General features: G+C 41.6%; 2 protein-coding genes and 1 pseudogene across 2 annotated transcripts in view; 2 read left to right on the top strand and 1 right to left on the bottom strand.

Annotated features, from left to right (window-relative positions):
- Positions 1-20,747, bottom strand: part of LOC146673812 (myelin-oligodendrocyte glycoprotein-like) — a 142,304-nt gene that overhangs the window by 109,048 nt on the left and 12,509 nt on the right. The window lies entirely within an intron of this gene.
- Positions 5,557-7,364, top strand: LOC146673815 (uncharacterized; annotated as a pseudogene).
- Positions 16,426-18,510, top strand: LOC146673814 (butyrophilin subfamily 1 member A1-like). The gene is made up of 5 exons (XM_085402339.1): positions 16,426-16,516; positions 16,851-17,189; positions 17,427-17,708; positions 17,823-17,936; positions 18,290-18,510. The coding sequence occupies exons 1-5, from the start codon at positions 16,426-16,428 to the stop codon at positions 18,508-18,510; spliced, it is 1,047 nt and encodes a 348-aa protein (XP_085258465.1).

The following is a 20,747-nucleotide window of genomic DNA, read 5'->3' as shown; positions in this document are numbered from 1 at the left end:
TTATAACATGGTTATAACATGGTTGGTTATAACATGGTTATATAGTTGGTTATAACATGGTTATATGGTTTGTTATAACATGGTTGGTTATAACATGGTTATAACATGGTTGCTTATAACATGGTTATAACATAGTTGGTTATAACATGGTTGGTTATAAGATGGTTGGTTATAACATGGTTGGTTATAACATGGTTGGTTATAAGATGGATGGTTATAACATGGTTGGTTATAACATGGTTGTAACATGGTTGGTTATAATATTGTTGTAACATGGTTGGTTATAACATGGTTGTAACATGGTTGGTTATAACATGGTTATATAGTTGGTTATAACATGGTTATATGGTTGGTTATAACATGGTTGGTTATAACACGGCAATAACATGGTTGGTTATATCATGGTTATAAAATGGTTATAACACGGTTGGTTATAACATAGTTATAACATGGTTGTAACATGGTATATTATAACATGGCAATAACATGGTTGGTTATAACATGGCTATAACATGGTTGGTTATAACATGTTTATAACATGGTTGGTTATAACATGGTTGGTTATAACATGGTTGGTTATAACATGGTTGGTTATAACATTGTTATAACATGGTCGGTTTTATCATGGTTATAACATTGTTATAACATGGTCGGTTATATCATGCTAATAACATGGTTGGTTATAACATGGTTATAACATGGTTGCTTATAACATGATTATAACATGGTTGGTTATAACATGATTATAACATGGTTGGTTATAACATGGTTATAACGTCGTTAGTTATAACATGGTTGGTTATACAATGGTTATAACATGGTTGGTTATAACATGGTACGTTATAATATGGTTGTAACATGGTTGGTTATAACATGGTTATAACATGGTTGGTTATAACATGGTACGTTATAATATGGTTGTAACATGGTTGGTTATAACATGGTTATAACATGGTACGTTATAACATGGTTGTAACATGGTTGGTTGTAACATGGATGGTTATAACATGGTTGGTTATAACATGGTTGTAACATGGATGGTTATAACATGGTTGTAACATGGATGGTTATAACATGGTTATAACTTGGTTGGTTATAACATGGTTATAACATGGTTGGTTATAACATGGTTATAACATGGTAGGTTATATAATGGTTATAACATGGTTGGTTATAACATGGTACGTTATAATATGGTTGTAACATGGTTGGTTATAACATGGTTATAACATGGTTGGTTATAACATGGTACGTTATAATATCATTGTAACATGGTTGGTTATAACATGGTTATAACATGGTACGTTATAACATGGTTGTAACATGGTTGGTTGTAACATGGATGGTTATAACATGGTTGGTTATAACATGGTTGTAACATGGTTTGTTATAACATGGTACGTTATAACATGGTTGTAACATGGTTGGTTATAACATGGTTGTAACATGGTTGGTTGTAACATGGATGGTTATAACATGGTTGGTTATAACATGGTTGTAATATGGTTGGTTATAACATGGTTGTAATATGGTTGGTTATAACATGTATGATTATAACATGGTTTGTTATAACATGGTTGGTTATAACATTGTTTGTCATAACATAGTTGGTTATAACATGGTTAGTTATAACATGGTTGGTTATAACATTGTTATAACCTGGTTGGTTATAACATTGTTATAACATGTTCGGTTATATCATGGTTGGTTATAACATGGTAATAACATGGTTGGTTATAACATGGTAATAACATGGTTGGTTATAATATGGTTATAACATGGTTGGATATAACATGGTTATAACATGGTTGGTTATAACATGGTTGGTTATAAGATGGTTGGTTATAAGATGGTTGGTTATAACATGGTTGTAACATGGTACGTTATAACATGGTTGTAACATGGTACGTTATAACATGGTTGTAACATGGTTGGTTATAACATGGTTGTAACATGTTTGGTTATAACATGGATGGTTATAACATGGTTGGTTATAACATGGTTGAAACATGGTTGGTTATAAGATGGATGGTTATAACATGGTTGGTTATAACATGGTTGTAACATGGTTGGTTATAACATGGTTGTAACATGGTTGGTTATAACATGGTTATAACATGGTTGGTTATAACATGGTTTTATAGTTGGTTATAACATGGTTATATGGTTGGTTATAACATGGTACGTTATAACATGGTTATAACATGGTTGCTTATAACATGGTTATAACATGGATGTAACATGGTTGGTTATAACATGGTTATAAAATGGTTATAACACGGTTGGTTATAACATGGTTATATGGTTGGTTATAACATGGTTGGTTATAACACGGCAATAACATGGTTGGTTATATCATGGTTATAAAATGGTTATAACACGGTTGGTTATAACATAGTTATAACATGGTTGTAACATGGTTATAACATGGTTGGTTATAACACGGCAATAACATGGTTGGTTATATCATGGTTATAAAATGGTTATAACACGGTTGGTTATAACATAGTTATAACATGGTTGTAGCATGGTATGTTATAACATGGCAATAACATGGTTGGTTATAACATGGCTATAACATGGTTGGTTATAACATGGTTGATTATAACATGGTTGGTTATAACATTGTTATAACATGGTCGGTTATATCATGGTTATAACATTGTTATAACATGGTCGGTTATATCATGCTAATAACATGGTTGGTTATAACATGGTTATAACATGGTTGCTTATAACATGATTATAACATGGTTGGTTATAACATGATTATAACATGGTTGGTTATAACATGGGTATAACATGGTTAGTTATAACATGGTTGGTTATACAATGGTTATAACATGGTTGGTTATAACATGGTACGTTATAATATGGTTGTAACATGGTTGGTTATAACATGGTTATAACATGGTTGGTTATAACATGGTACGTTATAATATGGTTGTAACATGGTTGGTTATAACATGGTTATAACATGGTACGTTATAACATGGTTGTAACATGGTTGTAACATGGTTGGTTGTAACATGGATGGTTATAACATGGTTGGTTATAACATGGTTGTAACATGGTTGATTATAACATGGATGGTTATAACATGGTTTGTTATAAAATGGTTGGTTATAACATGGTTGGTTATAACATGGTTTGTTATAATATGGTTATTAACATGGTTTGTTATAACATGCTTGTTTATACCATGGTTATAACATTGTCGGTAATAACATGGTTGGTTATAACATGGTCGGTTATATAATGGTTATAACATGGTTGGTTATAACATTGTTAAAACCTGGTTGGTTATAACATTGTTATAACATGGTCGGTTATATCATGGTTGGTTATAACATGGTAATAACATGGTTGGTTATAACATGGTTGGTTATAACATGGTTATAACATGGTTGGTTATAACATGGTTGGTTATACCATGGTTATAACATGGTTGGTTATAACATGGTACGTTATAACATGGTTGTAACAAGGTTTATTTATAACATGGTTATAACATGGTACGTTATAACATGGTTGTAACATGGTTTGTTATAACATGGTTGTAACATGGTTGGTTGTAACATGGATGGTTATAACATGGTTGGTTATAACATGGTTGGTTATAACATTGTTTGTCATAACATAGTTGGTTATAACATGGTTGGTTATAACATGGTTGGTTATAACATGGTTTGTTATAATATGGTTATTAACATGGTTTGTTATAACATGCTTGGTTACACCATGGTTATAACATTGTCGGTAATAACATGGTTGGTTATAACATTGTTATAACCTGGTTGGTTATAACATTGTTATAACTTGGTCGGTTATATCATGGTTGGTTATAACATGGTAATAACATGGTTGGTTATAACATGGTAATAACATGGATGGTTATAAAATGGTATGTTATAACATGGTTGTAACATGGTACGTTATAACATGGTTGTAACATGGTTGGTTGTAACATGGATGGTTATAGCATGGTTGGTTATAACATGGTTGTAACATGGTTGGTTATAACATGGTTGGTTATAACATGGTTGGTTATAACATGGCTGTAACATGGTATGTTATAACATGGTTGTAACATGGTACGTTATAACATGGTTGTAACATGGTTGGTTGTAACATGGATGGTTATAGCATGGTTGGTTATAACATGGTTGTAACATGGTTGGTTATAACATGGTTGGTTATAACATGGTTGGTTATAACATGGCTGTAACATGGTATGTTATAACATGGTTGTAACATGGTACGTTATAACATGGTTGTAACATGGTTGGTTATAACATGGTTGTAACATGTTTGGTTATAACATGGATGGTTATAACATGGTTGGTTATAACATGGTTGTAACATGGTTGGTTATAAGATGGATGGTTATAACATGGTTGGTTATAACATGGTTGTAACATGGTTGGTTATAACATGGTTGTAACATGGTTGGTTATAACATGGTTATATAGTTGGTTATAACATGGTTATATGGTTGGTTATAACATGGTTGGTTATAACACGGCAATAACATGGTTGGTTATATCATGGTTATAAAATGGTTATAACACGGTTGGTTATAACACAGTTATAACATGGTTGTAACATGGTATGTTATAACATGGCAATAACATGGTTGGTTATATCATGGCTATAACATGGTTGGTTATAACATGGCTATAACATGGTTATAACATGGTCGGTTATAACATTGTTGGTTATAACATTGTTATAACATCGTTGGTTATAACATATTTATAAAATGGTTGGTTATAACATGGTCTCAGGAGGGGAAAGCGGTACTCTACCTGCACTGTTTATAGTGCTGGCGGAGCGCTGCTGACGTCGACTGAGAAAATTGCCAGGCGGTGGAAGGAATACTTCGAGGACCTCCTTGATCCTACTGACACGTCTTCCAAGGAGGAAGCAGAGTCTGGGGATGAGCGGAATGACCCGCCAATTTCCGGGGGCGAGGTCACTAAGGCATTTAAACAACTCCTTGGTTGCAGAGCCCCTGGTGTTGATGAGGTCCGCCCCGAGTTCCTGAAGGCTCTGGACGTTGTAGGGCTGTCCTGGTTGACACGCCTCTGCAATGTTGCGTGGAGATCAGGGGCAGTACCTGTGGACTGGCAGACCGGGGTGGTGGTCCCCATCTTTAAGAATGGGGACCACCTGTAGTTGGTGTGTTCCAACTACATGAGCTCCCACCGGCACGGGATCATTAAGCTAAGACTCCAAGTCAGTGTGTAGCATTAGGAAGTGCGGATCGTGTGTGTGCGCGCGGGTCCAGTGTTTAACGGCTGCTTCTGTATTGTCCTGCAGGTGAAACGAGGGACCAGAAGGGCAGCACGCACAGGGTGTGCAGTAACACAACAGCGGGGAGCACGAGCACAGACGTCGGAGGGAAGCACGCACACGGGGTTCGAGGGAGCAACGGGGAGTTATTGTGTTTACAGCTTTCCACTGTAAATAAAGAGCACTGTTTGCATCGCAGAGTCTGCGTTTTGGGTCCTCCTTTCCCCACATCCCCACGGTCTGCCAGCGAGCCGTGACAGAATGATCCCGCCAACCACCATGGACCCAGAAAACTCAGGAGTTGCCACGGAGGAGAGATCGCTCGCGCAGCTATGGGATTACTGCCGGAGCGTAATCCAGGCTGTAGACCCACACAAGAGACACCTACAGGTAGTGTTCCTTGACAATTACCTCACATCCACTACCCTCACCATGAACATTTTGGACATTAACAAACTTAGGCAATTGGTCACTAGTTTAAGGGAGAGCTCGAGTTTTGAATTATTTGGCTTGGGTGGCCCGAACACGGACAGTTCGGCCGCTCTCCTAGAGACTCTAGCCGCTTGGTTTTTCACGCGTCGGCGGAGGGCTTTCCCGTCGATGCTCGCGGCACAATCGTTTGATCCGTCATTATAGAAGGCATGCCACACTCTCCACCACCATTCCATTACGCCTCAACCCACTCCTGCGGTTTCAGCCCGGTCAGCTAGCAACGGACCGACAGTGCTCATTACCGCAGTGAGTAAACCGGACTATATTGTTTCGATAATAAACCCTGTCATTGACAATCAAAACACAGATGAACAGCGGATTTCAGTTTAAACGCGGCCCCGCCTTCACGGAGGAGAAGGCGTCCTCGCAAGCAGCGTTCAACCACATCCACACTCACTCCTGTGCTGATCGAAGACTCAGGACCAGCGGCTCTGGATGCCACAGTGAGTAAAATGGACTCTGCCGGTGTTATAAATTCCCTTCCTGTAAACATGAAAATAGAAACTGTTTGCTGTACCTCCAAAGACTCAGAAAATGTTCCCTCTGAGACTGTAAGCTGGGAGCTAGGGAGTTCCGAGCATACAGACCCAAATGACTTTTTGGCTCAGTCTGACCGCATGGAGACGGAGTTTCTCCCCAGGGCTTCCCCAGAGGCCAAACTGGAGGTCTCAGTTGCCTCTGGACCCCTGGAATTTGTTGAGCCAGCTGTAACATTTTCATCCTCTCCACCCTTCATAATAGCCATCTCACCCTCACCTCAGCCTGCTGCCCAGCTGGTAGCTCAGTCTTCAGTCCAGTCAGCCTCTCACCTTCATCCTCAGTTGGAGGTCGATATGCCGGCTGGACCACCTCTGCCATCATTTCACCCATCTGTCCCTGCATCGCTGTCCAGTCTACCAGGAGTAGCTGCCACACCATCGTCGCCTCCGCCCTCTGCAGCCACTTCTTTACCAGAGTTCCGTCCAACTGCAGCGACCACAGTATTCTCGGCTTCGCTGTCCGCATCACCTACTCTACCTTCACCTTCCCCACCTGCGGACACCGCGTCACCATCTTAGCCTCCGGATCATCCATCTGTGGCTGACGCGCAGCCGGAGATGCCCGCACCGCCAGCGGAGTCCGCACCGCCAGCTGAGGAGCTCAGCGAGCCGGAGGAGTCCGCACCGCCAGCTGCGGAGCCCAGCGAGCCGGAGGAGGAGCAGCTCAGCGTGCCGGAGGAGCTAGGCGAGCCGGAGGAGCCCGCACCGCCAGCTGCGGAGCCCTGCGAGCCGGAGCAGGAGCAGCTCAGCGTGCCGGAGGAGCTAGGCCAGCCGGAGGAGCCCGCACCGCCAGCTGCGGAGCCCTGCGAGCCGGAGCAGGAGCAGCTCAGCGAGCCGGAGATAGGCGAGCGGGAGGAGCTAGGCGAGCGGGAGGAGCTCGGCGAGCGGGAGGAGCTCAGCGAGCCTGTGGAGCCCGCGCTGCCACCGGAGGAGCTCGGAGGTCCGGAGAGACCCGCTCAGCCTGCATCAATGAATGCGATCTTACCTGAGAGCCTGTTTTTTGGTTCACTGAGAAATGAAGAGAGAAAAATCATTTAGTTTTGATTTTTATTTTTTTAGAAGTCAGGGATGTCTCTTCAGGAGATCATGCTGCTTGTTACACATCGGCTCTCAGCCTTCACTGCTGTTTTGATGCTTTAGCACTTCTCCTCTGCAGAGGTAAATATATACAGTTACAGGTTGGGCACATACGGATCTTCTCAACCAGAATTCAACCAAATCTAAGCCATTATTTTTGTTTATCCCACTGAGCCATGTGCTGCTGATCAGAGGTAAATAAGTCGCAGTGGTGCCCAGCTCTTCCAGCCTCAATTGCCTTTAAGTTGCTTCTGGTGTGGTCACCCTGAGTTTCTAACAAAGGTTATCGATACAACCAGGAGCTGGTGCTTTGACCTGCTGGTGTGCTCATGTATTGATTCATGTGGGTATTCAGCTTGGTAGCTATGATACCTGAAAGGAGCTTCCATATTGTAGAGAGACAGGTAATCATCTGGTAATTTGATGATATCCCACCCTTATGGGGATCAGTCATCAGCAGCATTGCTCTTTTTTGCATTAGTAATTCCTTTTGTGCATAATTTTATATTATCGTTAATAATAAATTAATTAAAGCAACAAAACAACCCGAAGAGCCAGTTCGGAGCTGAAAGAGACGGCTCTTTTTAGTGAGCCGAGCCGAAAGAGCCGGTTCTCTAAAAAGAGCCGGAATTCCGATCACTACTGAAGACTGTTATCCGCTTCGCTGTCACCGGCCGTGAGAAAGTCTTTTTTCCCTTAGAAAGTTCAAGACCTGCAGCTCGCGCAATCTGTCTGTCATGCGCATCCCAATGACTGACCCCCGTCCGCTCCCGGGAGGTTATAGTATGACGTGTCTGACGTCACTCTCTCTCTCCCTGTCATTTATTTGGCTGGAAACACATATTAACAAATTGCTAAGTGAAAACTATGGAATGCCAGGACTGCCATAATGAATTAATTAAATACACCATTAAATAATTAATTAAATGTGGCAATAATTAATTAAAATGTGAAATAAATAAATAATTAGTTAAATGTGTCAATGATTAATTCATTAAATGTGTCAAAAACATTTTTTAATTAATTATTTAGGTAAGGCTGCAGTTTTTGCAGCGATCTCGTATAGAAAACTATTCCGCGCATATATAAAACAGGTCCACGGCTCCGAACCGTAGTAAAGGGACCTCTGGCTAATACATCAGCTAGAGGTCCCTGGTTGATCAGGTTCCGTGCTGGGCCCGTAGCCGAAAACTAGCTTTACTTTGTCACATCTTCTTTTATATATATTAAAAATAATGGTTTTTTTTTTTTTTTTTTTTTTTCTTTTTTCTAAATGACATCAGAAACAGCAGTATGCGACATTACGTGATGGCAGAGCTTCAGTTCATCCTTTGTCATTTTTTTTTTTTTTTTTTTTTTTTTTTTTTTTTTTTTAATAAATAGGACAGGGGGAATGAATGAGAGAGAGAGGGGGAGAGAAAGAAAGAAAACCAAAGGGGAGAAGAGACGGTGAGAAGGGGGGGGAAGAGAGACAAAAAAAAAAAAAAAAAAAAAAAACTCCTGGGTCACCTGTATGGAGAAAAAAAAACAAACAAACAAACAAACAAACAGAGGAGACAGCAAACAACAAAGAGCAACATAATAATAGAGAAAACAAAGCACCATCACAATAAACTAGCTAGCCATAGATATCAATATTTACTAAGTAATAAACAATATTGTGCAGCACGCAAGATAGACAGCGCACAGTGTGCTTTGAGGCAGCAGCCAAGAAAGCTTTAGTCCGTGTCTGTGAATACCCATGTGTGCATACCTGTGTGGATCAGCATGCTTGCATTCCAAAGGTTTCTCCATGTAATGATCTGCTAGGGAGTGTGGGGGGGCCTCAGCCCCGTCCTCCAGGGTGTGAAGCGGGTATGGAGGAGATCAAAACTCCAGACATCCAGAGGCCCCCAGAACACAAAAGACCATGGAAGACCAACAGAGGGGCAGCCGCGCCACTGTTCCAGTAAGAGCTGAGGAGAGTCCCAGATGAGGGCTCACTCAGCAGCCGCGGAGCAGAAGCCAGGGGGGGTTGCAGTGACGCGCCCGTGAGCTCCGCCGGCCCCCAGCTGCGCCTGAGTGACCGAGCCCTAGGCCGAGAGGCCGGGGGCACCCCACCTCCAAAGGGGGCCCGAGCGAGCCCCAGGCCCCAGGCCCCGACAAGCGGCCGCCAAGGAGTGTGTACCCGGACGCCCACCCCCAGACACAAAGAACCACCAACACACCGACACCTGAGGGAGTCCGCCACCGGCAGGGGAAGTGGTGGTGGGTGGAGATAGGCCTCCAAACCTTGGAGGGCCTGAGGTGTCCCCAGAGAGGTGGCGTCTGATACCCAACCTGACATATAGACACAGACATACAGGCACACACAGACACAAACATCCATTCCCACCCTCATGCTCTCATATGCACTCACTCCACACTCAACCAACGTGGAGACAGACATAAAGAGACGCTGTACACACAATCACACTCCCCAAGCGTACTCTACAATCCGGGTCTAGGTACCCTTGCCCCTGGAGGGGGGAATTGCACCCAGACCCAGGTGGTGTTACCCTTTTCCCTGCGGTGGGGAGAGGCAGACCACCCCGACTCCGCAGCAGCAGGGAGGCCCCACACCCCAGACCGCAGTCGGACGGCCAACTCCTCCTACTAGCCCTCCCGCTCCAGCAGGCCGCAGAGAATGGGGGTGGGAGAAGACTCCAAACCTCCCTCCACCCGCTCATTGTAGTGTTGATGCATATGTGTTCTAAGGTGCAATTAAAACCCAGGAGGGCATGGAGCTACCTGCCAAGGAGCAGCAGGTAAGCGCATAGTCCCTCCTGCTAACCCTCAATGACTAAGTGTATTTAAAATTGAGAGGTGGGCAACGACGTCAGGGGTGAGGTATACACCCTGATGGTGATTTGGACTCCGTGATTGTGCCCACCCCCAAGATCCTATATGTATGTGTAATGAGAGTGTGAATAATGTGAATGTCTAAGATGTGGGATAAAATTGAGGCAGAGGCAGCCAGAAGGGGACAGGGGGGGGGGTAGCCTCCTCTGCACCCTGGTGACATACCCCCACTCCAAGGCCCTGCATGTGTGGGTGGTTGTGGAGGAGCGGGAAGAGGGAGGCAGCTGGAGATGGGGAGGGAAGGAAGGGAGGGGCAGGTAACCCCTCCCTGGGGCCAGCTCCCCCGCTGACCCCAGTAGGCACTCCCACCCTCCGCGACCCGCCAGGGAAGGGGGGTTTATATTATTTATAATGTATTATAATGCAATTGCAAGTGTTTTTTTCTTTTTGCAGTGTTTTTCATTTTGCAGCATTTTTCTTTTTGCAAGTGTTTTCTGAAGTTGCAGTCCTTTTGGTCTCTCAGGGCCACCGTAGATATCCTTCTAATGTGACATGTTTTTAGTGCTCACATGTAAATTGCGCGGTGTGAATGTCATAACTTTAGAACAAGGTGACGTAGGATTTTCAGAATAATGCTTCAGGTCCGTCTGCTAAAAATCTCTGACAGGTTTGATTTGTGTAATACTGGTTTTACCATTAGAGGGAGCCACACATCAAAATGTTGCCATCCAGCAGCAAAGAGCCAGAGGAAATGAAAGACCCTAAAGTGAACACGATGTGTTTCAGTCTGTGGAACAAAGTTAAAAATGATCTAGAAATGTGTCACACACTTCAGAAATGTAGAAGTTTGTATGTGATGAGCCTGTTAACATCCACCAGGACACCAGTGAAATACAGGTACAACTGTGTTTTAGCCACATGTTAAACCAGCAGATGCCTCTGAGCCAGATGTGTGCGTCTGTAATTAAAAGTGTGTATTCTATTTTGTGTGTGTGTATATATTTATATGTACAGTATGTTAATACTTTACATTTGCAACAGTAGGCACTGTGTGCTGTATCACAATTTTTTTTTTTTAAATGTTGTTTTATTGTAAACACATTTATTGTATTTTTATTCTAATATGCTGGTTTGGTGCTTCCATGGTGTGGTGGATGATGCGATGCTCTGACACTTTAGAGTTTGATGAATTTGGCCGAAACCGAGTTGTCACTTTAAGAATAATCAATTTCATGTAATAAAATTACAAGAAGCGTTATTTCCTTGTTTTACGTTTACGTCCTCGTTTGTTGTTTTAGAATAGCTACATTCATCCGTGCTTTTTTAAAAGGCATATTTTGATTCATAATTAAAAATTGGTCATTCATTCATGTAATCCCACCAATTAATTCCATGTTGTGTTTTTGAGTTATGTAGTTAATGCTGAAGTCCGCTGTCTAAATTTCGCATTGTTATTTGACTCATATTTACTTTAACACCTTCTGCCATGTTTTGAAATGAACGACATCCTTAAAAAGAAATATTCAAACTACTTTGGGTAAGTATGAGTGTGTGAAAACTAGAATGTTGTTAACGTGTAGGGATCACCCCCAAGACCCTTACTGTCTAACCTGCAGATAAAATTGAGGGGCAGGTAGCAGTAATGGGGTGAATGAGGCTACTGCAGCAGCCACACCCACCAGCCTCTGACTCCAGTTCACCTCCAAAGGCCTTCAGGGCCCTGTTTGTGTGGTGATATGTTGTGAACCTAATGACTAGAGTGTAATTAAAAAAAGAGGAAGCGTGTGAGACATGTTGACATCCTCGTCTCGTCAAACAGTCCAAAATGTAAATCTCAGAAGTGAAAATGACACAAAATACGTGGACTGGGCACCATTTAAGAACTTTAAAACATCAGAATCAGAAAGACTTTATTTATCCCCAAGAGGCAATTAACATACAACAGAGCAGATAACCTTGAAGATAAGAACAATAATTCAATTCAATTCAATTTTATTTATATAGCGTCAAATCACAACAAAAGTCGCCTCAAGGCGCTTCATAGATACAGAGAAAAACCCAACAATCATATGACCCCCTATGAGCAAGCACTTTGGCGACAGTGGGAAGGAAAAACTCCCTTTTAACAGGAAGAAACCTCCGGCAGAACCAGGCTCAGGGAGGGGCAGCCATCTGCTGCGACCAGTTGGGGTGAGAGAAGGAAGACAGGATAAAAGACATGCTGTGGAAGAGAGACAGAGGTTAATAACAAATATGATTCAATGCAGAGAGGTCTATTAATACATAGTGAGTGAGAAAGGTGACTGGAAAGGAAAAACTCAATGCATCATGGGAATCCCCCGGCAGCCTACATCTATTGCAGCATAACTAAGGGAGGATTCAGGGTCACCTGGTCCAGCCCTAACTATATGCTTTAGCAAAAAGGAAAGTTTTAAGCCTAATCTTAAAAGTAGAGATAGTGTCTGTCTCCCGAATCCAAACTGGAAGCTGGTTCCACAGAAGAGGGGTCGGAAAACTGAAGGCTCTCCCTCCCATTCTACTTTTAAATACTCTAGGAACAACAAGTAGGCCTGCAGAGCGAGAGCAAAGTCCTCTAATAGGGTGATATGGTACTACAAGGTCATTAAGATAAGATGGGGCCTGATTATTTAAGACCTTGTATGTTAGGAGCAGGATTTTGAATTCAATTCTGGATTTAACAGGAAGCCAATGAAGGGAAGCCAAAACAGGAGAAATATGCTCTCTCTTTCTAGTCCCTGTCAGCACTCTTGCTGCAGCATTTTGGATTAGCTGAAGGCTTTTCAGCGAGTTTTTAAAACATCCTGATAATAATGAATTGCAGTAGTCCAGCCTGGAAGTAATAAAAGCATGAACTAGTTTTTCAGCATCACTCTGAGACAGGATATTTCTAATTTTAGAGATATTGCGCAAATGGAAGAAAGCAGTCTTACATATTTGTTTAATATGTGCGTTGAAGGACATATCCTGGTCAAAAATGACTCCAAGGTTCCTCACAGCGTTACTGGAGGTAACATAAAGGTAATGCCATCCAGAGTAAGAATCTGCTTAGATACCATATTTCTAAGCTTTTCAGGGCCGAGTACAATAACCTCAGTTTTATCTGAATTAAGAAGCAGAAAGTTAGTGGCCATCCAGGTCTTTATGTTTTTAAGACATTCCTGCAGTTTAACTAATTGGTGTGTGTTATCTGGCTTCATGGACAGATAGAGCTGGGTGTCATCTGCATAGCAGTGAAAATGTCTTCTAATGATACTGCCTAAGGGAAGCATGTATAATGTAAACAGAATTGGTCCTAGCACTGAACCCTGTGGAACTCCATAATTAACCTCAGTGTGTGAAGAGGACTCTCCAGCAATAAGAACAGAATACACAGTTTTAAAATTACAGTTTAAAATTAAAGTGACTGAAAGGTGAATACATAACTGTAAGTAACTAAGAGTGAATAAATTGTCGGTAGTATAAGAAGAGTGTAGAGTAGTTTTTGTTTCTGGTGTGGGAAATGGTCTTATCGGCTGGAGTTAAAAAGCAGAGTGGCCTTGGGGACAAAGGTGGCTCTCCTCCTCTCAGTCCTGCAGGAAATGCAGCAGAAGCGTCACACAGAGGGCAGCCATTGAAACGCGGGGTGAAGAATGTGAGAGGGGTCATAGATGATTTTGGCTGCCTGTCAGCCCGTTGGCTGAAAACCTGTGCCAGAGTTCTGACAGGCAGGCCAATGATATTAGAGCACACTGATGCAGTGTGCTGCAGTCTGTTCCTGTTCTGTAGGCTGAGGGAGTGGAACCAGCAGGTGATGGAGAAGGTCATGATGCTTTCCGGGAAGGCATTGTAAAAAGTCATCATGATGGGTGTGCTGACTCCAAAGGAGTTGAGTTTCCTAAGGAGGTGTAGCCGTTGGTGGCACCTCCTGAGAATCTCCTCTGTGTTGGCAGAGAATTTCAGGAGGTTGTCAAAGATGGTTCCCAGGTATTTGTACTCCTCAACTACCTCCACTGGCTTCCCGTGGATGGTGGTGGTGACTGAATCAGCCAGATCCCTCTGCCTACTGGAGAAGGTCACCACCATCTCTTACCACCATCTCAAACCTGGTGTAGAAAGCGTTGAGGTCGTCAGGGAGGGAGGAGGGGTTCCTGCCCTCCACCTGGATGGTTCTGGGGGTGATGACCACAGTATTCACGGAGGCCATGGTTTTGAGAAACTGCCAGGCTGAGTGGAGGTCCCTTGTGGTGAATTTTTTTTCAACTGTGTTTTTCTAATGTAGTTTAGCAGTTTTTATGGCTCTCTTGAGCTCCTGGTTGACCTCCTTTTTGTCCAGAGCAGAGCCGGTAACATGAGAAAAGCACAAGAAAAAAGCTGAAGTCAGAAAAGGTTAAAAGGTGAAATATTTGACCACTTGTAGTCTTAATCATGTTGAACTGGTCTCTGTAGTGCAATACATAACTATACTACTGCACACTGTGCAACCTAAACTTTACACCTGTTATATTAAAGTTTTCCACACTTCCTAAAAGACACTTCTTGAAGTCTTCTGCCCTTTTGCCTAAACTTTAAACACAAATACTCTACAAAAAAACAAACAAACAACAACCACACAAAAACATTCAAAACTGGTTAAACTCAGAATCACACAGTATCACTCTGACTCTGTTACTTCTGACCTTTAATAACCTATTTATGCCACTGTTACAGGGCGTAAACTCACTTGTCAGTAGTGCACAGATCTTATCTGCAGTCTGGAATTCTGGTCTTATCAGAGCAGCAATAAAGAGTTCATAACATTTCTGAAATTTGCAATATGTGTGTGTGTGTGTGTGTGTCTGTGTGTGTGTGTACCACGGCTAAATACTCAAAATGCGGTTTTAGTGTCAGGGTTAGCGTTATCGTTATGGTTATAGTAAGCAGCTAGGGAAAGCATTATGTCAATTAGATGGCCACACAAAAATATGAAAACACAACTTTCTCTGTGTGTGGCTATGCGTGTGTGTTAAATACAATGATATAAAAAGAGAACAAATCTGAGTGCATAACTTTGTAATGATTAATGATTCAGGAACCTTTGTACAAATGTATGAGTCAATCCAGGCTTGAGCAGCAAAACCTATAATTGTTCAAAGTCCAACAACAATACTTAGAAGAAGCAGGAGACACAGAGGCTGCTATTCCAGTGCTTTGAAAAACATTTGTTCGAGGTAGGATTTCTTATTTTCTGTATCATCACATCCCTGCCACAGACCAACAATATAATCGGCTTTTCCTTCTTGGAAGTTTTATCAGAGAATCAGTTTCAGTGTGACAGAAAGTGGCTTGAGCATTTCGCTCAAGATCACATTCATGAATTTCCACTGTTGTCTAATGCCACTTAGCTTGCGTGAGTAAACACCCACCACTAGAGTTGTATGAAGACTACGGGTGAAGTCAGTGAGTGTTTGGAGAGAGACTCCAGTTTTTACCAGGTTTTGAATTTCGCACCATTTTGTAGAATTGACCTCAATGGATTAGTCTGTACCATTTTGTGTCCACATTGTTAGACTTTGTTGAAGAGTTGTTGACTCTCCTTCTGAGAAACTGCAGTGAGAGACAGTTGTTGCTCAGTATTGCTCTGTTAGACCCAAACAGACAAAAGAAAATCTGAAAAGCATAAAAACTTACAAAAATCTGAACGATCTCATTTAACCAAATGAGTGTAAATAAGCCAATCCTCAAATCCAATCAGCCATGAAAACCCAGAAGTACACGTAGAGGCGTAGGAGCTGTCACCTGTACTTTCTGATATTTTAAAGGGTTTAGAAAAAGCTACGTTACAAAACACATTGTTGTCTTGGTTTCTTTGACAGAGAAAATAGTAACAGGAAGCTTGCTTTTCTTTTTAATTTTCACAGTAATGAGCAATGCTCTTCAGGAGCTCAGTTTGATCTTCACACACACCCTCAGCTTTCTCTGCTGCTGTGGGAACAGGAAGCAGGTGAAGAAGAGCACCAGAGAGAAAATCTGTAGAGAAAGTCTTTGAACAAAGAAGAAATTATTTCCAGTGTCTCCAAAAGTGTTTCTTTGAGGTATTTTTTTTTTCTAATTTGAGCTTTCATATTTAAGACTGTAATGTTTAATGTTTCAGAGGATTGTGCTGGTGCTTCCTGTAAGACAGCGATAAAGAGCATTTGTTTTTGTTAATTTTCAGAGGTGAATCATGGCTCTTTATCAGATTTCTGGACTTTTTACACTTCGACTCTCATCCTTCATTAATGCTGCCCTGTCTCTAACTCTTCTCTTCTGCAGAGGTAAGTTTAGAGGCATAACACACCATTACAGGCTGAAAACACATGTTCATCTTCAGATTATGAAAGAGTCGAGCCCTGGTCATGTACACAGAGAGACTCTTTACACAATAAAAAACACAGAAAAATGGGACCAAATTACTAACATAATGGTACAAATGTAATTTATTTGCATTGTTGTTGCTCTTTGTGTCATTTACTCTCTGAGTTTAAATAAAGAACAGACTCTTTTAGACTTCATCTGTGCAGAGATCCATCCATGTCTGAGGTGTTGCTTCAATCAGCCTTTCATCTGAATCCTACAGGAGTAAATCAAATCTGATGTGTTTCTTTGCAGGTTATTCTCAGGAAGCTCCAACAAAGCAAATAGTGGCTCTGCTGGGTGATGATGTTGTTTTACCCTGTTTCCTGACAACTCCTGTGGATGTATCACAGCTGCAGCTGGAGTGGGCAAGAACTGACCTGACACCAGGATTTATCTACATGTGGGACAAAAATAAAGAAAATGTGGAGTTGAAAGAGCCGTCGTACGCTGGAAGAACCTCACTGTCTTTTGATAAACTGAAGCATGGAGACGTCTCACTGACTCTCTCCAAAGTACAGCTGTCTGATGAAGGACCGTACAGATGTTTCATTCCACAACTGGGTCAAATGTCATATGTTCATCTTATTGTTGGTAAGATTATTTTATTTAACTTTATTATGACTAATTCCTACTGTCAAAGTTTATTAGCACAAAATAATCTTTTAAAAGTTTTCTGGAATATGTGACATTATTTGTCTTTTCCAGTGTAAATAAATAATTCAAAGTTACGATATTGATAATCTCACACACAGTTAGTAGATATCCAAATGTTCTCTTGTAAATTGAATGCAGCAGATTACTGTGATTTCTCTCGTCTCCCTTCATCAGGGTCAGCATCTACACCCGTCATGAAGGTGATGTCAAATGTCAGCAGCAGGGTGGTGTTACAGTGTGAGTCTGCAGGCTGGTATCCAGAGCCTGAGCTGCTGTGGTTGGACGGTGAGGGAAACCTCCTCTCTGCTGGACCTACAGAGACCCTCAGAGGTCCTGATGACCTCTATACTGTCAGCAGCAGAGTGACTGTGGAGAAGAGACACAGCAACAACATCACCTGCAGAGTCCAACAGAGGAACACCAACCAGAGCAGAGAGACACACATACATGTTCCAGGTAATAATGACTCACAGTCAGAAACTATGTCATTATTTCACCCTCATCATGTGCAGTTTGAACCAAATCAGAGCTAGTTTTACAAAAATAACTTGTATTTCTTTATGTTTTAAGGCTCTGCTGTCAGGAAGGAACCATCGGCCACTTTCATCATCGTGATCGTTGGCCTGCTGTGGATTTGTACCATTGTCACTGTTGTGTGGAATTTCATACCATCAAAAAAACCTGGTGCATCACACGTTTGTTTCCCCTCTCATTAATAATCAGACAATGTTTTTTGACACTGTGGATTTATGATACTCAGCTGAAATAACTAAGCAGAGCGTCACCTTTGTTCCACTCTATAAAAGTCTTTGATAACAACCAAACACATTCAATTCAATTTTATTTATACAGCACCAAATTACATCAACAGTCACCTCAAGTTGCTTTATATTGTAAAGTAGACCCTACAATAATACATACAGAGAAAAACACAACAGTCATATGACCCCTATGAGCAAATGCTTTGGTGACAGTGGGGAGGAAAAACTCCCTTTTAATAGGAAGAATCCTCCTTATTTTGTCATTTCTGTGTGCAGACCCCAAAGAGATTGAAACTGAGAAGAAAACAACAAAACAAAAATGCACCAGAGCTCCTGCTGACAACACCGAGATCATAGCAATAAAAGCAGTGCCGCCATCAGAACAGCTGGAAGACGACACATCTGCTGCTGAGGAGATCAAAGAAGACGAGAAGGAAAAGAAACAGAAGAAACAGAAGTACAGAATAAGTGGTTCAAAGAAAAAAGCTCAAATTTGACGACCGTTTGTCTTAAAAACAGAACTTTAGCTATCATGCTGCATCCAATGTTTCGAGGAGCTGACGCCATAACGTGCATGACGTGAGACACAGAAGACTCCAAACATGTTTGACACTCTGTTTCTGTGCTCACCGTCACTTCATCATCACATGACGGAAAACATCAAACTTGTGATGTGTTCAGGAGTTTTCATCTATGAGGGAACTGCAGTGACGTCACAGAAAAAACTAAAAACCCTGCAGTTTGTTTCGCAGCACTTCCAGACTCACACACTGCATCGTGTGGTAAAGGCTTTACCCACTGGAGGGAACCACAGATCTGACTGTTGTGATAAAGCAGAGTGCACGTCAGCCTGTGGGTCACTTTTAAAGAGGAAGTTCAGAAATGTAAAATGAGTCATGTGACCTTCCTTATGCGTTTGCTTCTTTGAGTCTGTCAGCTACCTCCGCATTATCTGGAGGATGTTAGGAAGTTAATGATTGTTGCGACTCAACAGACGGACGTGCTTTCAGCTTTTCTAGTGTGTTATTTTCCTCATGTGTGTCATTGCCTTCAGTTTACATCCATGTTTATCGACCATCCAGTTTCATGTTGTGCTTTGTGCTGCACAACTGATGAAGTTCAGAATCACATTTATTTAAGTTTGTGCACAAACCAGTGTCACAGCTTATAACTGAGGTGTGAGGGGTCGGCAGCAAGCTTCCACTTTCCACTGCAGAAAGACTTCAGATTGTTTGGAAGTGACCTTACAACCTTTCTCAGAGTGAAGAGCAACAGCCTGGCTTTGATTAGATTCATGTAGTGTCTTTGAAAAGTGTACAACATAATGAAATGAAGTTTAGCATCTAATCCAAAGTGTAAACTATGTGTGTAGATGTATTTGTATATACAATATACACACACACACACACACCAATTACAAGATGTACAGTATTTGCATGCAATATTAAAATACGCGGTGTGTATGATGTCCATGTGTACAGGGCTTTAGTTTTGCAGTTTTACTTTCAGTTCAGCAGAATGTTCAGCTGGATCTAAAACTCTGGTGTGATTACAGCGAGGGCGATCAGAGTGTGACGCACGCTGGGTCACTCTCACAGGTAACAGACTCACAGTGTAAGACAGAGACGGCGATCACTGGATTTGATGGTTTTATTATCAGACACAAAACACACTGATCAGTAAGTGTGTCATCTGTGAGATTTGTGACCTGCAGCAGTCTCTGTTAGTAACACTTCACAGTTTGTGTAATCTGAAGCCAGACTGTGCAGTTAAGACAAGTAAAAACTTGTTTCATTCAGAATCTGATGCCAACTTACCAGAGCATCCAGTTTGACCACAGCAGAGCCCAAAGACGATGACGCGCTGCCTTTCTGCTGGTTTTTTATCTCTGCTGAGCTCCAGCAAACTCTCATAACGACTTTATAACGACCGATTTACTGTAAAACTCAGGACAACAGGAGTTACAGTCTGCACCACTGCGGTAAGCCTTTTTTAATATATAATAATGTGTCTGTGTGTCTCTGTTTCGCTGTAGAGTTCCTGGTGAGTGTGATGGTGCACGTCCAGCTTTAGCAGACCGATGAACAGGTGAACACAGCGGACATGTTTCAGCATTAGCAGCATCATAAACAAACATGTTCTAAAAACGATATTTAAATATGAATTATGGTCTTAACAACAAATTTTCTCTTATAAAGTCAGACTTTCTGTCCACATTACTTTGATTTTTACTAGAAGTAATTTGTCAAAAAGACACAAAACACAGAACTGTGTTTCTTTTTCCAGATATTTTTCTTTTATTAGCGCTCTGAATAACACACAAACCCACCCTATAAAACCACCCTGTTGCTTTACAGAGCGTCCTGGGGTGGAGTCAGATTCCCACGCTTACGTTGTTATTTTTGCTCGTCTTGGTTCAAATTGTTTCCACTGATTGAAGGTGGATCAGGTTTGTTTATTTGACCTAAAATCATGCAAAGAAATCACATTATACAGAGTACACACTTGCCTGTGTCGGACTGTGACATCATTGTTAACACGAGCCACGATCCTTGATCCGAGCTCATGAGGTCGTCATTAAATTAAAAGCAACTCTAACTATGCACATCTTACATTTACATTTGTTAAAGTTACACTTACACTCTGTGGTCTCGCTTCATGTTGTGTCAGTGTGATATTGTGGTAACACCTAAGTGGACATTAAATGTTTCCATATGTAGGCTTACTGATACAA

Source organism: Rhamphochromis longiceps, linkage group LG3 (genome assembly GCF_057381845.1).
Source record: "Rhamphochromis longiceps isolate RC_006_pf linkage group LG3, R_longiceps_female_GT1.1, whole genome shotgun sequence".
Classification (NCBI taxonomy): Eukaryota; Metazoa; Chordata; class Actinopteri; order Cichliformes; family Cichlidae; genus Rhamphochromis; species Rhamphochromis longiceps.
This window is presented reverse-complemented; position numbering and strand designations above follow the sequence as displayed.

Excerpts from the sequence above, each read along its gene's own strand:
- LOC146673814 (XM_085402339.1), top strand. The coding sequence starts at position 16,426 with ATGGCTCTTTATCAGATTTCTGGACTTTTTACACTTCGACTCTCATCC. Across the intron at positions 17,190-17,426 it reads ATATGTTCATCTTATTGTTG|GGTCAGCATCTACACCCGTC; the intron begins GTAAGATTATTT and ends TCCCTTCATCAG. Across the intron at positions 17,937-18,289 it reads CATACCATCAAAAAAACCTG|ACCCCAAAGAGATTGAAACT; the intron begins GTGCATCACACG and ends TTCTGTGTGCAG.